This window comes from Mirounga leonina, unplaced genomic scaffold (genome assembly GCF_011800145.1).
Source record: "Mirounga leonina isolate KUSES-001 unplaced genomic scaffold, KU_Mleo_1.0 Mir_171, whole genome shotgun sequence".
NCBI classification, from domain to species: Eukaryota; Metazoa; Chordata; class Mammalia; order Carnivora; family Phocidae; genus Mirounga; species Mirounga leonina.
In genome coordinates, this window is record NW_023270436.1 from 54707 (window position 1) to 74503 (window position 19797).

The 19797-nt window shown below is 39.2% G+C and overlaps 1 protein-coding gene across 2 annotated transcripts in view; it reads right to left on the minus strand.

Moving 5' to 3' along the window:
* Positions 1 to 501: 501 nt before the first annotated feature.
* Positions 502 to 19797, minus strand: part of LOC118018337 (zinc finger protein 268-like) — a 41289-nt gene continuing 21993 nt past the window's right edge. For both annotated transcript variants that reach the window (XM_035016728.1, XM_035016729.1), the window contains exons 4-7: positions 10471 to 10597; positions 10090 to 10182; positions 2886 to 5290; positions 502 to 850 (exon numbers count right to left, since the gene is read on the minus strand). In XM_035016728.1, coding sequence (XP_034872619.1) covers positions 776 to 850; positions 2886 to 5290; positions 10090 to 10182; positions 10471 to 10597 — 2700 coding nt within the window. In that variant the 3' untranslated portion in view covers positions 502 to 775. The remainder of the gene's footprint in view (positions 851 to 2885; positions 5291 to 10089; positions 10183 to 10470; positions 10598 to 19797) is intronic.

The following is a 19797-nucleotide window of genomic DNA, read 5'->3' on the forward strand; positions in this document are numbered from 1 at the left end:
GACTGAGCCAGCCAAGAGCCCTAAATTTTCTTTTTCATTTAAGGTTAAGACCTTAACGTTAACATTAGCCTTTCCCACAGTATTTGATTTCTATCTTCAACATTATGTCAACATTTCTGGCTTCTACTGGGTAACGTTGCATGTGGATTTGCCTCACACAATACAGCAACCTTTAAAATCTAATTGACACGGGGTAATAGTATGCAAATCTAGACTTTCTCTTAGGTGTTCATTCTTTATTATGTGTGAATCTTCCTCAGAACATGTATGACAAAACACATATTCATATTTTCCAGGTCTGGGGGACATACTTAACAAATATCTGGCATTCCTTTTTTTTTTTTTTAAGATTTTATTTATTTATTTGAGAGAGAGGATGAGAGGAGAGAGAGAGCACATGAGAGGGGGGAGGGTCAGAGGGAGAAGCAGACTCCCTGCTGAGCAGGGAGCTCGATGTGGGACTCGATCCCGGGACTCCAGGATCATGACCTGAGCCGAAGGCAGTCGCTTAACCAACTGAGCCACCCAGGCGCCCTGGCATTCCTTCTTTATGCAAGCTTTCTTTTCCCTTCTGTGAACAATCCTTCTTCACCCCACATATCTTTAGATTGGATCTTATATAATGAGCTGAACACAATAAGGACCAGGCATTCAAAAATCATTAAATACCTCCTTCAAAGAAGAAACAGTTTCTTTGGGTAGAAGATGGGATTCCCCTACGAAGTAAAGAGTAGAAAGTGGAGGGTGTTTCAGAAATATCTGCAGTTTGGAATAGTCATATTCCTCCAACACAACCCGAAATGTCATGGTCCCAACTCTTTTCAGGTAAATGCTCTTTCATGTAAGGAAACTGGTGAAGAAAACAGACTTGGTGAGAAGGCAAGTAGCACAATGACTTTTTACCATCCTGACTCTACAGCTATACATACAGGCATTACCTTGGAGATACTGCAGGTCCATTCCACAGCACCACAATGAAGCAAATGTAGCAATAAACCGCGTCAAATGAATTTCTTTTGGTTTCTCAATGCATACAAAAGCTATGTAACAGTTACGTTTACACTACACTGTAGTCTATTAAGTGTGCAAAAGCGTTATGTCTAAAAAAAAAGCAATGTACACACCTTAATTAAGAATATTGCTAAAACATGCTGAGCTTTCAGCAAATCATAATCAGTGATCACAGATCAACATAACAAGTAATGAAAAGTGAGAAATATTGCCAGAATTAACTACAATGTGACACAGAGACATGAAGTAACAAATGCTGTTGGAAAAACAGCATTAACTCAATGCAGGGCTGCCACAAGCCTTCACTTTGGGGGGGAGGGGAGCATTACCTGCAAAGCACAATAAAATGACATGTGCCTGTACACACAACAGCAGCATCACTTACACGTACCCCTTAAACACGTACCAGGTAACTCAAATAAAAAGACAAGAGCACTAGAATTGTAGAGTGACAGTAACTAAATCTATCCTGGGTAGTCTATATAGAAGGAACTAATTAATAACTGCAGGAAAATGTTACCAGAAAACAAAAGCTCAGTTTGCTTTTTGGTACTTCAGGAGTCCATTAGAAATCTGAAATCTGGAATAAATATCTCAGCCTACTTTGATGATCATGCTGACTCCTTGGCAGGGCACCACAAATGATGATCCCATCATGACCACTGAGAGATTATCTTAATGAAAATCAAGATGTTCCAACTGGTGAGGACAGAACACATTCCAGCTTCACAAGCACATGGATTGTGCACTCTACCGATGTATATAACCAAAGAGGTAGTTGCCAGGCCCACTTACAAAGGGTACGAAATAGTAGAAAAGGTCTGTAGTACTGAAATGTATTCTTAATAAATCATATTATTCTAGTAACAAGTTGTATTTGTTAAAAACAATGTTGCTAAGTACAAGTCCCTGGGTAATGGCATGTATCTATCTAACTTACCTCTCATATGTGACATTCACAAGTAAAATGCCAAACTACACAAAACTCATATAGTACAAAGGAAGATAACATCTAAATATCCCTGTACGTCTTACAATGTATTTCTGGTTATCCCGATTGCATTTACTTACACAGTAAAAAGAAAAATCTTTATATTCTATTTTGGACATGCCTATCATTTATAATTGAGTGTTTTCTCCAACCCTTTCCTAACAATTTGGAACATCTGGGACACAATTTCCCTCACAATACTTTGTGAAGGAAATTATTTTCCAAATTAATCAAAATAACAGTGAGGGGAACCTTTCTACCGAGCGTTCTGTTACTCCATCTGACATAGTCATAGCTCTTCACTCACATAGTATTAATTTTTTAATGGAAGTTTGTCTTTCCTAGATCAAGAATTTCCCTAATTTATAGTTTCTCCAAGGTATGAGCTTCTGATACCTAAAGTATGTGTAATTTTGATAATTCTGCCATTCATTGGCTTTCCATTTTCTCATTAAAGTCCTGTTAAGAAAATCCTACTGTTTAATATGAATTTCAAAGGAGTGTGTTCTATATTCACTTGCTTTATGAAACTTCCTCTTTGCAAATTTTATCACAGTAAAAAAATAACTTTCCAACATTCACTTCATTGATATGGTTCCTTACCTGTACAAACTTTAAAAAAGGTATGACTTGATGCTGAAAACTTTCACAGGGTTCACTAAATTCATAACTTTCCTGTGTGCATTTACTGGGGGCCGGGAGGGGGGGGGATGTGTAAAAGGCAGCTTTCTGTGGGTGACCCTGCACATGCTGTGCATTTATAGGTTTCTATTCAGTATTAGTTGTCTGGTATACAATGAGATGATCTCATTTATAGAGTTTCTCTTCTATAAGAATTTGCCAGTATTTCCTATGAATTGACTTTTGGAAGAAAGTTTCTTACATTTAATTCATCAAGATGTTTTTCATCTGCATGAGTTCTCTGATGCATAATGAGCTGTGACTTCCAACAAAAGGCTTTCCCACATTCAGTGCACTTACAGGGTTTCTCTCCTGTGTGAGTCCTCTGATGTGCACTGAGGATTGATTTCTGAGAGAAGGTTTTTCCACATTCATTGCATCCATAGGGTTTCTCCCCTGAATGAGTTCTCTGATGTACAATGAGCTGAGATTTCCTAATGAAAGCTTTCTCACATTCACTGCATTCATAGGGTTTCTCTCTTGTGTGCATTCTCTGATGTACAATGAGCCGTAATTTTCCACTGAAGGATTTCTCACATTGACTACATTTATAAGGGCTTTCCCCTGCATGAGTTCGCTCATGTACAATGAGTAGTGACTTCCAAATGAAGGCCTTCCCACATTTGTTACATTCATATGGTTTCTCTCCTGAATGAGTTCTCATGTGTATAATGAGATAGGACTTGCTACTAAAGGCTTTCCCACAGTCACTGCATCCATAAGGTTTTTCTCCAGCATGAGTTCTCTGATGAGAAATGAGCTGATCTTTCCTATTAAAGGCTTTTCCACACTCGCTGCATTCATAGGGATTTTCTCCTGTGTGAATTCTCTGATGTACAATGAGTTGTGAATTGAAACTGAAGGATTTCCCGCATTCATTGCATTCATGTGGTTTCTCTCCTGTGTGAGTTCTCATATGTATAATGAGGTATGACTTGCTCCTGAAGGCTTTGCCACATTCACTGCATCCATAGGGTTTCACTCCGGTGTGACTTCTCTGATGCACAATGAGCTGTGACTTCAAACTAAAGGCTTTTCCACATTGATTACATCCATAGGGTTTTACCCCAGTGTGAGCTCCCTGATGTACAATGAGCTGCGACTTGAAAGTAAAGGCTTTTCCACATTCACTACAACCATAGGGTTTCTCCCCTGTATGAGTTCTCTGATGAACAATAAGGTTTGACTTTGTATTAAAGGCTTTGCTACAGTCACTGCATTCAAAGGGTTTCTCTCCTGTATGAGTTCTTTGATGTATAATGAGCTGTGACTTCAAACCAAAAGTTTTCCCACAGTCGCTGCATTCATAGGGCTTCTCCCCAGCATGGGTTCTCTGGTGTGAAATGAGCTGGTATTTCCGACTGAAGGCTTTCCCACATTCATGGCATTCATATGGACTCTCGCCTGTGTGAATTCTCTGATGTATAATGAGTTGTGAATTAAAACTGAAGGCTTTCCCACAGTCACTGCATTCATGGAGTTTCTCTCCTGTGTGAGTTCTCATATGTATAATGAGGTATGACTTGCTCCTGAAGGCTTTGCCACATTCGCTGCATACGTAAGGTTTCATTCCTGTGTGACTTCTCTGATGCACAATGAGCTGTGACTTCAAACTGAAGGCTTTCCCACACTGAATGCACCCATAGGGCTTTACTCCTGTGTGAACCTCCTGATGTACAATGAGCTGCGACTTGAAAGTAAAGGCTTTTCCACATTCACTACAACCATAGGGTTTCTCCCCTGTATGGGTTCTCTGATGTACCATAAGATTTGATTTTGTATTAAAGGCCTTCTGACATTCACTACATTCAAAGGGTTTCTCTCCTGTGTGAATTCTTTGATGTATAATGAGCTGTGATTTCAAACCAAAAGCCTTACCACATTCATTACAACCATAGGGTTTCTGTCCTGAATGAGTTCTCTGGTGTGAAACGAGCTGGTCTTTCCTACTGAATACTTTTCCACATTCGCAGCATTCATAGGGATTCTCACCTGTGTGGATTCTCTGATGTATAACAAGTTGTGAATTGAAACTGAAGGATTTCCCACATTCACTGCATTCATGAAGTTTCTCTCCTGTGTGAGTTCTCTGATGGACAGTGAGGTAGGACTTGCTGCTGAAGTCTTTCCCACATCCCTTACATTTGTAGGGTTTCTCTTCTACATGAGTTCGTTGATGCACTGCAAGGTATGACTTACTGCTGAAGGTCTTCCCACAAAAACTGCATTCAAAAGGCTTTCCTCCTATATACATTTGTTGGCATATGAGTTGTGACTTCTTGTTGACAGTTTTTCCACATTCATTACTTTCACCATATTTTATTCCAATAACAGTTTGCTCATGTTTAGAATGGTGGAATGATTCCCTATATGCACGAAACTCTTTAGAATTCTTTCCAGCATAATTACTATTGAAATCTATATTATATTTAAAACTCATTCCACGTGTGATATATTTATGAAGCTTTTGTCTTGAAGAAACATAATTTGTAGTAAGAAGACATAGTTTTCCAAATGTAGGACATTCATAGCCTTTTGCCACACTTTCCAGCTTGCCTTGATTTTCCTGATGCCATTCCGTATGATCATCAATTTCCCAGACTTTTTCTAGCAATGAAAATAGTTATAAGTTAAAAATAACATGAACCTGGCATAGCATAAAATTACCTTAAAAATGCCATGTCAAGGGAGTATACTTTAAGTTTCATATATCGGATCTGAATATAAATAAAATCTCAAGTATAGATGTACCAAAACTCCTGGCCGAGGAGAACAAACGAAACTAAAAATAAAGATAGGCATAGAAAACTGACAATGATTAGAAATGGTTTTAAGTTTTAAAATGTTGGTAAAGAAAGCAAAATAGGCACAAGTAAAAATAAAAAATATATAAAGCAGTTGGAAGGGATCTCAGCATTATATTCTTTCAACAAATAATTACTGAATACATATTATGTGCCAATCACGGTGCTGAACTCAGGAGAAACTCAGAAAACATTGCAAATCAGTTTACAGTCCTCCTGGGAATGAAGTTCTACTGTATACCAAAATACATGAAAATAAACGCACAAGGAAAATCGGTGTGATCTTTCATAACACTGAGGACAAGTGGCAGGTAGTAAAGTTTCCAGAGAAACCAAAACTGCTTCGTATAAAGGATCAAAGTGAGAATGGCATCTAACTTTAATCTAATGACAGTAGCATCATTAGAGGACAAAATGCAGAGCATTCGGGAGTAAAGTATAAATATTTTCTGAGGCACAGGTCTCAAATTTTACGTTACATGCACTCCTTCACAGGAGGCTGCTCGAACAGGTGCTCCAACAAAACAAACTAAGAAAAAAGATGACACAGAATAAATATGGAAAGTAAAATCTGAAAGGGGACTCCAGGATAAAACACTAGTACAGCCAGGGTACGAGGTAAACTAGGATCATGCTGGAGCACGTTGAAGGACAAGGGAGTGACATCATCAGGAAGAGACAGACAGAATCACTAATGTGGCTGAATGTGGCACAGGAATATTTAGACACGTGAAGAAAAGTCTGAGGTTAACGATAAATACACTAATGATAAGAACAGAGAAACCTCAGCAGGCAAATAAAACAACTCAAAAGAAAAAAATGATGTATGAACAAAAATTAGCCATTGCATATTTGCATGATTCACCTGTGAATAGAAATTACATAGTCATAAAGATGTAAGAACTGAAGACTGATCTAATCCAAATGAAATAACTTTTAGTAGGATGACTGGGGTATAAGAAGAGACAGTGTGCATATCATGGGGAGTGTGGAAGAAGGGGGAGTGAAAGGGAATTAAATCATTACACTGTTATACTGAATAATCACCATTGGGGAAAAAATCAAGGTGCAGTAGAATAAGCTGGTTATTTAGAAATATGGAAGTGAATAACATAAAAAAGCGCTAAAAGGGATGAAAGTGGTTTTACCTGGGGGGAACAGAACACTGAGAGGGGGCAGGCTGAACAGAACGCTGCTGAAGATAAAAGCCAAAAGCCAAAATTAGAGAGTAGAGAGGGTGGGTGCCTGGGTGGCTCAGTCGTAACGTCTGCCTTCGGCTCAGGTCATGATCCCAGGGTCTTGGGAGCAAGCCCCGCATTGGGCTTCCTGCTCAGCAGGAAGCCAGCTTCTCCCTCTCCCACTCCCTCTGCTTGTGTTCCCTCTCTCGCTGTCTCTCTCTGTCAAAAAATAAATAAAATCTTAAAAAAAAAAAAAAAAGAGGGCGCCTGGGTGGCTCAGATGGTTGAGCGTCTGCCTTCGGCTCAGGTCATGATCTCAGGGTCCTGAGATCGAGTCCCGCATCGGGCTCCCTGCTCCTTGGGAGCCTGCTTCTCCCTCTGCCTCTCTCTCTCTGTCTCTAATGAATAAATAAATAAAATCTTTAAAAAAAAGAAAAAGAAAGAAAGTAGAGAGGGAACAAGACATAGGACTCAGTCCTCAGGCACAACGGCAAGTATTTGGAGGCTGACCAGGAGAGCATGGTTGATCTAGATGTCCTGAAGTAATATGCTGACCAAGGCAACAAACAGGAAACAGCATTAAGAGAATATGGTAGCAAGTCAGGCTTAGAGATGGCAGATCAGAGGACCTTAATACCTCATTCCAGGTTTCCCTACCTCTCAAATCTGATCACTCTTCATTTTGCACAGTCTCCAAATTGTACTTTCCCAAGTTGGGGAGTTACCTCCTCCTGGATGCACTGAGAAATGAATGCTGGGAACTTCTGACTACCATGATGACTTGGGAGGGAGTGTTACTGGCTATTCCATGGTTCTAAACTCAGAAATGTCTCCATCAAGAAGAAAATAGGCCAGAGAGTAATTAACCTTTGCCTGGGAATCAGATTTGCTCATGTGTTTGGCTAATAGTCTTATCCCTATAGACTGAAATTTCAGAGTTCATGGACATTAAATCTGTCCTAATTCTCTACTGTGTAACCCTTCTATGGCTGGAACCGTAACCGTCCTACTTCCCCTGGTTAGCCACAGCTCTGACTCCTTGATTTCCTAGGAAACCTTAACACATTTTCTGCTGAGCATTCTCCTATGCAACAATAATGGCAGATAATGATATTATGGTTGGTATCTCAAGGGAAATTTCAAAGAATTCCAAAAATGAGGCAACAATACCAAAGCCAATGTATAGAAGACAGAACTTCCTAAGCTTAAATATTTAAACATGATTGAAGATGATTACTGGTTGCGGTTCTCAAGTAATCCCTGGAAACTCCACTTGCACCAACAGAATTCAGATTCTAAAGCTACAGAATAGCATTCTCCCAAACAACCATCTTGAGTGTAGCTACAGAAGACAATGGTAAAGGGAATTATGCTGAGAGAGCAGAACCAAGGGCTCACTAGGCCCCTGCCACAGCAAGAAGTCCTGGCGCAAACTGCCCAACCAGGGTGTCAATGCACTGCAAACCAGACTTCTATGTGGCATTCACTGTGGCTTCTCTCCCAAAATGGGGGCTCCCGTTGTACCTACGCTGCATGTGTCTCTACCACTCTGTACTTGTCTGCTTGGTTGTACATGAATAACTTAGCTTTAACTGTATGTTACCAGATGTTACCTGGGAACAAGGATCCAAGACTTCCATTAATACAGTACAAGAAGGAAAATGGGTGGTGAAATATTTTTGAAGATGGATGGATTGGAAGAAGAGTATGACTAGAAGCTGCCTACCCAAAGAGGTGGATGAAGGCAGACAGTGCTGCCTACCCCACAATCCTTCTTCCCTTTCCCTGACTGGCAAAGCCTGACTTTTCCCCCAAACCCATCCTTAAGGCCATGTGCTTCACTCAGGGAAATGGGGACCCATCACCACTGCTACCTCTACCCCACCCCCAGAAGGTGAAGCATCATTTATCAGAGCCAACAGTGGTGGGCCCACTTCTCTTGCCAGAGTCTTATTCAGACAGGGGTATGTGATAAAAACCTAGTCACTAAGCATGACAAGTTTGCTGAGACTTCCTGGAATAGGCTTTACCACCTGATAAAAAGAGCCATGGGGGAAAAGCAGTTTACTTGTTCTATTGGCCAGTGGTATATCTGCAGGTGTTGGCTGGAACTGTAATAGCCACCTGATGACCACGAGGGGAGTGCACCTGAGGAAAATGGCAGGGTAGAGATGGACCTTTGGTGATTTACTGAATCAATCACTTAGTCAACACTACAGCTGCCCCAATTCAGGACGTTTTGTGATGTGTGGTAATAAATAACTTCTGTTTCATAGGTTGATTTGGGATTAATCAGAAATTACAGCTGAAACAATTCTAATGATACAAAGACTAACTGGATTCATTCTGCCATGCCTGTGACCGATTAACCGTGTCAGGGAAACCTATCTGACAGCAATATCAAGATGAACAAAACAAGTAAGATGCATACATTTGGTTAATAAATAGAATGATCAAGAAATGAGATACTGGCCTTGTTTTGGGTGGAAACTGGGAATATGGGGGCCTTAAAAGACTTCTTTTTAGGGAACCAATATATTCACAGATTTCAGCAACACTAGTGAAGAAAATTGCATATAAAGGAGGTTTACGCTGACTCTCCAGTGCCAAGAGAAGGAGCTAGAAGCAGAGCAGAATTAATAAACAATCAGAAAGGTGAGAAGAAAGTATGATGTGGCTATGGAGCAATGCGACAAACAATTCCAGTTTCTGAAAATGAGACAAAGGAGTGGCACACGCAAGGAAGATGCCCAATGGACCAATCAAACTTGGTACCAAAGGCCAGATGAAAGAGGGATGGGCTGTCAATTACCAAAAGAGAAAAACAGCTTAAATCTTCAGAATAGATGTCTTTCAAAGGTTATAATATATAAGAAAAGTAGTGAATATGGAAAGTCCCTTTGGACTCAGAGGGAAGAACAAGAGAAGCCAGTAAAGCATGAAAAGAATAAGCACTTCATCGTGTAGTGTGTGAGTGGGTTCCATGGGGTGGCCCATGAAGAAGGGGGAGGGGAGGGCTCAAGAGAGGATGACTAATATCCAGGGATGTGGGAATGCACTTAGAAGGGACAGTGATGACTTCTCCTAATAGATTCCAAGGAGAAGGAAGGATGTTGGGACTATGGTTGTTGACTATAAGTGTAAGAGATTTTCAAAATATAATTTAAAAAAAAGAAAGAAGAAGGAAGAGTGAAAGTCACATCAAGAGAGATATAGAGAAAAAAGCCTGTCTAACTGCATAACAAAATGAGTCTACTCTCCTGGGAAAGTACACAGGAAACGGAGAATTCCAGAGAGGAAGAGATGAACTAAGACAGAATGGTTAGGAATGAGACAAAAAGTACAAACATGAGGTGTATGTCACATCAGAATTCACATCAATTCTGAATAAGGAAGAAAAGATCTAAGTATCCTCATCACTCACCTGGATGGCCTTGACTTGGGATTTGGGCCTGCATCATCCACAGTTCTTCTTGTTCCAACTTGAAGATGATATCGGGTTTGCTGTCTTGATACCCTGTGAATGGCAAATCATAACCAACCTGGACCAAAACTACCTTGAACTCTGAAGAAGGGGGAAGAGTCAGTTTAGAGGCAGCACAATAAAGCTGCCCTTCTGCCCCATGGAAAAGTGAAGACCATTTCCAACTAGCATATTCTGATGCCAAAGGGAGACTAAGAAAATCTGGCCTTGAAATATAAATCCAAGATCACTAAGAATGTTGCAAAAGCCACCCAGCTTTCAGCCACCAAGAAGGGGAAGCCTGGAGATGACACACAGTCCCTTCAGGGAGGGAGCTCCTACCCAGGGACACCAGGTTGCTGTAGTTCTCCAACGTCACAGTCCTGTACAGGTGCTTCTGAGTGGGATCCAGCAGCTGCCACTCTTCCCAGGTAAAGTCCACAAACACATCCACGAATGACAATGGCCCCTGAAAGAGCACATTCCTATTCAATCTCAAATTCTTTACTGAGTTTCTGGGAAACAACAAGCTGCCTAGGATGTCCATTGTTTATATTCTACTTTGTGAAAAAAGCAAAAAGTTATTGAAAACATTCCATCAATGTATATTCAATCAGTCAGCCTTTCACTCAACATATGAGAATACCAGGTGCCAGATACTCAGCAAGGTGCAGGTGATATAAACTTGAATGAAGGGACATCTGGGCAGCTTAGTCAGTTAAGCATCTGTCTCTTGATTTCGGCTCAGGTCATGATCTCAGGGTTCTGGGATCAAGCCCCATGTCGGGCTTCACACTCAGCGGGGAGTCTGCTTGAGGATTCTCTCTCCCCCTCTCCTTCTGCCCCTGCCCCTGCTCGTGCACTCTCTCTCAAATAAATAAAATAAATCCTTAAAAGAAAACTTGAACAAAACACAATCCTGTCCAAAAGAAGTGTTCACCACTGGGCGCCTGGGTGGCTCAGTTGGTTAAGCGACCGCCTTCGGCTCAGGTCATGATCCTGGAGTCCCGGGATCGAGTCCCACATCGGGCTCCCTGCTCAGCAGGGGGTCTGCTTCTCCCTCTGCCCTCTTCCCTCTCGTGCTCTCTGTCTCTCATTCTCTCTCTCTCAAATAAATAAATAAAATCTTTAAAAAAAAAAAAAAAAAAGAAGTGTTCACCACTACACAGAAAAGCAAAGTTAAACATCTGTGAATGCAACTGGGAGTCAAAGAAGCTAAGACAAAAGAACATACAGAGTACAAGAAGGGCACAAAGACGGAAGCAGCAATGCTATTCATTACAGATACATCTTTGACCGTTTAAACTATCCTACGAACCATGCGCACAGGGTAACCAAATGTCCCAGTGTACCCAGGACTAAAAGATTTCCCTAGACATGGGACCTTTGGTGCTGATGGCAGGACAGCTATAGTCAAAAAGGAATGGTTGGTCATCCTACTTCTGCAACACTTCCTTACCTCCAGGTGCCAGGTATTCAAAAAGTGCAGGTGATATAAACAAGGATAAAAGACACTCCTGCCTGAGAGAAGCGTTTAGCATTGCAGAAGAAAGCAAAGTTTAAAACATGCAATTGCAACCGGAGGTTAAAGAAGCTAAGATGAACAAACATACAGAGTACAACAGGGGCACAAAGGAAGCTAGCAATGCCACTTGGAAGTGTCAGGCTGAATCTGTAAAAGGGTACTGCAGGGGCAGCCACTGTGAGAGAAGACATGTTAAAACTTATGTAGAATGAAAGCACAAAAGCTCTAAGTAGTAGCCAATTTGTGGGGCAAATGATCTGAATAAGAAGATACACAGATGGCAAATAATGATGCTCAACATCATATATTATTAAAGAATTGCAGATTAATAATAACACACCATCACACACTTATTAGAATGGCTAAGATTATAAAATAGTAATAACAACACCAAATTTCATGAAAGACGTGAATATAAACATCCAAGAAGCTCAACAGAATCCAACAAAGAGGGGCACCTGGGTGGCTCAGTTGGTTAAATGTCTGCCTTCAGCTCAGGTCATGATCCCAGGGTCCTGGGATCGAGCCCCACGTCGGGCTCCCAGCTCAGTGGGGAGCCTGCTTCTCCCCCTGCCTACTGCGCTCTCTCTCAAATAAGTAAATAAAATCTTTAAAAAAAAAAAAAGAATCTAACAAAAATGAACTCAAAGAAATCTACACCAAGACCTATTATAATCAAATTTTCTACAGACAAAAACAAAGAGAGGATCTTGAAAGCATCAGAGAAACAATTTGTCACACACAAGGAATCCTCAGTAAGGTTATAAGCAGATTTCTCATCAGAATCTTTGGTGGACTGAAGGCAATGGACCCATATATTCAAAGAGCTAAAGGAAACAAAATTGTCGACCAAAAATCCTGTATCTGTCAAAACTGTCCTTCAAAAGTAGGAGGGGAAATTAAGACATTCCCAGAAAAACAAATGGGAGTTTATTACCACTAGACTTGCCTGAAAGAAATGCTCAAGGGAGTCTTGCAGGTGAAATAAAAGGACACTATAAAATAATTCAAAGTTGTATGAAGAAAAAAAGATCTTAATAAAGGTAGATACATGTACAATGATAAAAGGTAATACTACTTTAACTCTGGTTTCTAACTCCACATTTTATCTTCTACATAATTATAAGAGACTAATGCATTTAAAATAATTATTAGTTTGTGTTTAGGGACATGCACTGTACAAAGATGTAATTTTGTGACATCAATAACCAAAAGGGGTGGGGACAGAGCTGTAGAGGAGCAGAATCTTTGTATAGTAACAAAGTTAAGCTGGTATAATGTCAAATAAGAATGCTATAACTTTAGGAAGTTAAACATAATCCCTATGATAACCACAAAGAAAATAGCTATATAATTTACACAAAAGGAAATGAGAAAGGAATTTAGATATTTAACTACAGAAAAAGAAATTAAACACAAAAGAAGACAGTAATGTAGGGACTGAGGAACAAAAAAAGCTATAAGGTATATAGAATTCAAACAGAATGAAAGAAATAAGTCCCTCCTTATCAGTAATTACTTAAAGTGGAAATTGATTAAACTCTCTAATCAAATAGAGAGATTGGCAGAATGTCTTAAAAACCATGGCCCAACTATAAAATGTCTAAAAGAGACTCACTTTAGATCCAAAGATAAAAATAGATGGAAAGTGTAAGAATGGATAAAGATATTCCATCCAAATAGTAACCAAAAGACAGCAGGGAGGGTAATACCAGTATCAGACACAACAGACTTCAAATCAAAAAAGGTTATAAGAGGGGCGCCTGGGTGGCTGTCGTTAAGCGTCTGCCTTCAGCTCAGGTCATGATCCCAGGGTCTTGGGATCAAGCCCTGCATCGAGCTCCCTGCTCAGCAAAAAGCCTGCTTCTCCCTCTCCCACTCCTCCTGCTGTGTTCCCTCTCTTGCTGGGGCTCTGTCAAATAAATAAATAAAATCTTAAAGAAAAAAAAAGAAAAAAGGTTATGGGGGGGTGTATGGGTGGCTCAGTCGTTAAGCGTCTACCTTTGGCTTGGGTCATGGTCTCAGGGTCCTGGGATTGAGTCCCACATCGGGCTCCCTGCTCAGCGGAGAGCCTGCTTCTCCCTCTCCCTCTGCTGCTCCCTCTGCTTGTGCTCTCTCTGTGTCTGTCTCTCTCTCTCTGTGTCAAATAAATAAATAAAATCTTAAAAAAAAGTTTATAAGAGGGGTGCCTGGGTGGCTCAGCTGGTTAAGCGTCTGCCTTCAGCTCAGGTCATGATCCTGGAGTCCCAGAATTAAGCCCTACATCAGGCTCTCTGCTCAGCAGGGAGTCTGCTTCTCCCTCTTCCCCTCACTCCATTCATGTTCTCTCTCTCACACTCTCTCAAATAAATAAAATCTTTAAAAAAAAAAAAGGTTATAAGAGACCAAAAGGAAAATTATATATTATTAAAGGTTCAATACCACAAGAAGATATAACAATTATAAAGTTATACATGTAATAACAGGTCACTGAATTAAATGAAGGAAAAACTGACATAATTAAAGGGAGAAAGTTTTATAATGACAATTGGAAATGTCAATATCCCACTCTCAATAATGAACAGAAGAACTAGACAGAAGATAAGTAAAAAAACAAAATACTTAAACAAAGCAACCATAACAGACGTATGCTAAATATTCTACCCAACAAGAGCATACATATACTTTTCAAGTACACATGGAACATTGTACAGGATAGACTATGTATTCGCCCACAAATTAAGTCCCAATAGATCTTAAAAGATGAAGATCAGGGCACCTATGTGGCTCAGTCGATTAAGCATCTGACTCTTGATTTTGGCTTACGTCACGATCTCAGGGTTGTGTGATTGAGCCCTGTGTTGGGTCCGTGCTGGGCATGGAGTCTGCTTAACGTTCTCTCTCCCACTTCCTCTGCCCCTCCCCTACCACTCACGTGTGCTCACTCTCTCTCTTAAAAAAAAAGATAAAGATCATAAAAAATATTTTCTCTGACCACACAGGATAAAGTTAGAAGTCAATAACAGAAGGAAAAAAACTGAAAATTCACAAATTCGGGGAAATTAAACAACACATCTTAACCAATGGATCAAAGAAGAAATCAAAAGGTAAATTAGTAAATACTTATACATGAATGAAAACAAAACACAACATACCAAAATTCACAGGATGCAACAAAAGCAGTGTTGAGGGGAAAATTTACTAGATGGATAAGTAGTACACTAGAGGAAGCAAAGGAATAGATCAATGATCCAGAGGACAGAGTAATGGAAATCAATCAAGCTGAAGAGAAGAGAGAAAAAAAGAATAATGAAAAATGAAAAAAGACTTAGGGAACTCAGCAACACCATCAAGACTAGTAACATTTGCATTATATGGACCCCAGAAGGAGAACAGAGAGAAACGGGGGCAGAAAATTTATTTGAAGAAATAACAGCTGAAAATTTCCTGAATCTAGAGAAAAGAACAGAAATCCAGATCCAGGAGGCACAGAGAGCCCCCAACAAAATCAACCCAAGGAGGTCCACACCAAGACACATAGTAATTAAAATGGCAAAAAAAGTACTGGTAAAGAGAGAATTTTAAAGCAGCAAGAGAAAAGAAAGCAGTTACATACAAGGGAAACCCATTAGGCTATATGCTGATTTTTCAGCAGAAACTTTACAGACCAGAAGAGAGTGCCATGATATATTCAAAGAGCTAAAAGAAAAAAACCAGCAGCCAAGACTACTCTATCCAGCAAGGCTGTCATTCAGAAAAGGAAAGATAGAGTTTTCCAAACAAAGGAATTCATGACCACTAGACCAGCCCTACAAGAAATATTAAAGGGGACACTCAGTGGAAAAGAAAGACCTAAGTAGGAGTAAGAAAAGTAGGAAGCACAAAAGCAGTAAAAATAAGTATCTCTATAAAAATCAGTCAAGAGACTCATAAAATAAAAGGATGTAAAGTATGACACCACGGGCGCCTGGGTGGCTCAGTTGGTTAAGCGACTGCCTTCGGCTCAGGTCATGATCCTGGAGTCCCAGGATCGAGTCCCGCATTGGGCTCCCTGCTCAGCAGGGAGTCTGCTTCTCCCTCTGACCCTCCTCCCTCTCATGCTCTCTGTCTCTCATTCTCTCTCTCTCAAATAAATAAATAAAATCTTAAAAAAAAAATTGATTAAAAAAAAAAAGTATGACACCACATACCTAAAATGTGTGGACAGCGGGGAGGGAAGAATGGGTTCAAACTTAAGCAACCATCAACTTAATACAGACTGCCATATGCATAAGATGTTATACTCAAACCTAATGGTAACCACAAATCAAAAACCACTAATAACAAAAAAAATAAAGAGAAAGGAATCCAAGTATATCACTAAAGAAAGCCAATAAACCATGAGAGAAGAGAGCAAGAGAAGAAAGGAACAGAAAAGAACTACAAAACAACCATAAAATAAGTAACAAATGATGATAAGTACAAGCCTATCAATAATTACTTTCAGTGTAAACAGACTAAACATTTGAGTCAAAAGACATAGGGTGACGGAATGGATAAAAAAGCAAGACCCATCTATATGCTCATTTTTGACCTAAAGACACAGATTGAAAGTGAAGGGATGGAAAAGCATTTCTCATGCAAATGGATGTGAAAAGGCCAGGGTAACAATACCTGTATCAGACAAAATAGATTTTAAAACAAAGATAAAACAAAATAAGAGAAAAAGAAGGACCGTATATAACCATAAAGGGAACAACCCAACAAGATATAACAATTGTAAATATTTATGCATACAGCAGAGCAGCACCGAAATACATAAGGCAGCTAATAACAAACACAAGGAAGTCATCAATAGTAATACAATAATAGTAAGGGACTTTAACACCCTACTTATATCAACAGATTATCCAACAGAAAAATCAACAAAGAAACAATGGCTCTGAATGACACATTGGACCACATGGATCTAACAGATACATTCAGAACATTCCATCATAAAATAGCAGAATACACATTCTTTTCAAATATACATGGAACATTCTCCATGATAGATCACATATTAGGCCACAAAACAAATCTCAACAAGTTCAAAAAGATCAAAGTCATACCATGCATCTTTTCTTTCTTTTTTTTTTTGAGAGAAAGAGCATAAGACAGTGCATGAACAGGGAGGGGCAGAGGAAGAGAGAGAATCTTTTTTTTTTTAAAGATTATTTATTTATTTATTTGAGAGAGAGAGAGAATGAGAGACAGAGAGCACGAGAGGGAAGGGGATCAGAGGGAGAAGCAGACCCCCTGCTGAGTGGGGAGCCCGACGTGGGACTCGATCCTGGGACTCCAGGATCATGACCTGAGCTGAAGGCAGTCGCTTAACCAACTGAGCCACCCAGGCGCCCCGGAAGAGAGAGAATCTTAAACAGGCTCCACACCCAGTACACGGAGTCTGATGCAGAACTCAATCTCATGACTCTGAGATCACGACCTGAGCCAAAATCAAGAGTTGGACGCTCAAATGACTGAGCCACCCAGGTGCCCCTATCAAGCATCTTTTCTGACCATAATGCTATGAAACTAAAAATCAACCACAAGAAAAAATCTGGAAATAACACAAATACATGGAGAAAAAAATACATGGAGAAAAACAAAAATAAAAACACAATGGTCCAAAATCTTTGGGGTGTACCAATGCTGTTCTAAGAGGGAAGTTTATAGCAATACAGGCCCTCAAGAAGCAAGAAAAATCTCAAATAAACCACCAAAACTTACACAGAACAGAACTAGAAAAAGAAGAACAAACAAAATCCAAAACCAGTAGAAGGAAGAAAATAATATAGATTAGAGCAGAAATAAATGAAACAGAAACTAAAAGAGAGAGAGGACTCAAATAAAATCAGAAAAGAAAGAGGAAAAATAATAACCAACACCACAGAAATACAAAGGATTGTAAGAGAATATTATGAAAGATTATATGCCAACAAATTGGATAACCTAGAAGAAATGGATAAATTCCTAGAGACATATAATCTCCCAAAATTGAATAGGAAGAAATAGAAAATTTGAACAGACTGATTACCAGTGATGACACTGAATTAGTAATCAAAAAACTCCCAACAAATAAAAGTCAAATATCATTCTCAATGGTCAAAGACTGAAAGCTTTTCCTCTAAGATAAGGAACACGGCAAGAATGCCTGCTTTCACCACTTCTATTCAACACAGTACTGAAAGTTCTAGCCAGAGCCATTTGGCAAGGAAAAGAAATAAGTCTTTCAAATTGGAAAGGAAGAAGTAAAATTATCTCTGTTCACAGATGATACGATCCTCTATGTAGAAAACTTTAAAGATTACACATACACACACACAAATGAATTCAGCAAAGTAGCAGCATACAATGTCAAAAATCAGTTGCATTTCTATACATGAACAATGATTAATCTGAAAAGCAAACTATGAAAACAATTCCATTTATAATAGCATCAAACAGAATAAATGCTTATCCAAGGAGGTAAATGAGTTATAGAATGAAAACCAGAAAACTTTGCTGAAAGAAACTTAAAAAGACATAAATAAATGGAAACATATTATATGTTCATGGATTGGAAGGCTTATCATTAAGATGCCAATACTACTCACAGTGATTTACATATTCAATATAATCCCTGTCAAAATCCCACTGATACTTTTTTTGCAGAAACAGAAAAGCTCATCCTAAAATTCATATGGAATCCCAAGGGACCCTGAATAACCAAAACAATATAGAAAAAGAACAAAGCTGAAGGACTCACATTTCCTTATTTCAACACTTAGTATAGAGCTACAGTAATTACAGCAAAGTAGTATTGGCACAAAGATTAACATACAGATCAATGGAACAGAACAGAGAGTCCATAAATAAACCCTTGCATATATGGTCAAATGATTTTTGACAATGGTGTCAATACCACATGATGGGGAAAGGAAGATTGTCTCAAATGCTGCTAGGAAAACTCGATATCCACAAAAAGAACGAAGTTGGATCCTTACCTAACATCATATATAAAAACTTACTCTAAAATCTTAGCAAAGTTTTTTTATAGCTACCCACAAGCTCTTCCATAATTAATATGGAAAGGCAGAGAAAAAAAACAGCCAAAACAATTCTGAAGAACAAAGGTGAAGTATTCCCAGTAGCCCATTTTAAGACTTCCTATAAAATCAAGACAGTGCAATGCTGGTGAAAGATCAGACACAAGATGAATGAAACAGAAAACAAAGCCTAGAAATAGACCCATACAAACATTGTCTCCTGATTTTTTTTTTTTTTTAAACAAAGACATAAAGGCAATTCAATGTAGAAAGGAAAATCTTTTCAACAAATGGTGCAGGAACACTTGCACATCCATAGACATAAAAAATAAACCTCAAGGGCGCCTGGGTGGCTCAGCTGGTTAAGCGTCTGCCTTTGGCTCAGGTCATGATCTCAGGGTCCTTGCTCAGCGGGGAGCCTGCTTCTCCTTCTCCCTCTGCCTGCCACTCCCCCTACTTGTGCTCGCTCTCTCTCTGTCAAATAAATAAAATCTTTAAAAAAAAAATTAAAAAAAAAAAAAACTCAACACATAACCCAACCCTCTACAAAATTTAGCTAAAAATGGATCATAGACTTAAATGTAAAAGCTAAAACTATAAAAGTCTAGAAAAATAAAAGAGAAAATTTCTGTACTTTGGTTTGGGCAATGAGATTTTATTTTTATTTGTTCATTTTATTCAGTAGGCTTCAGGTCCAGTGTGGGGTTTGAATTCATGACCCAGAGCCAGCCAGGTACCCAAGCAATGAGATTTTAGATATGACATCTAAAACTCAATCCATTCTAAAAAAATAAAATTGAGAAAATGGAATTTATCAGTCAGTGTTACAAAAATGAAAAGACAAGCCAGAGACTGGGAGAAAACATTCACACATCACTTTTCTGATGAAGGACTTGAATCTCGAATATGTAAAGAACTCTTAAAAATCAATGGCAAGAAAACAACCCAATTAAAAATTGGGGAAACGATCAGACACAGAACAGATACTTCGCCAAAGATATTCGGAGAGCAAAACATAAAAGATACTCAATAATACTAGCTATAGGGAAATGCAATTTAAAACCACAATGAGGGGCGCCTGGGTGGCTCAGATGGTTAAGCGTCTGCCTTCGGCTCAGG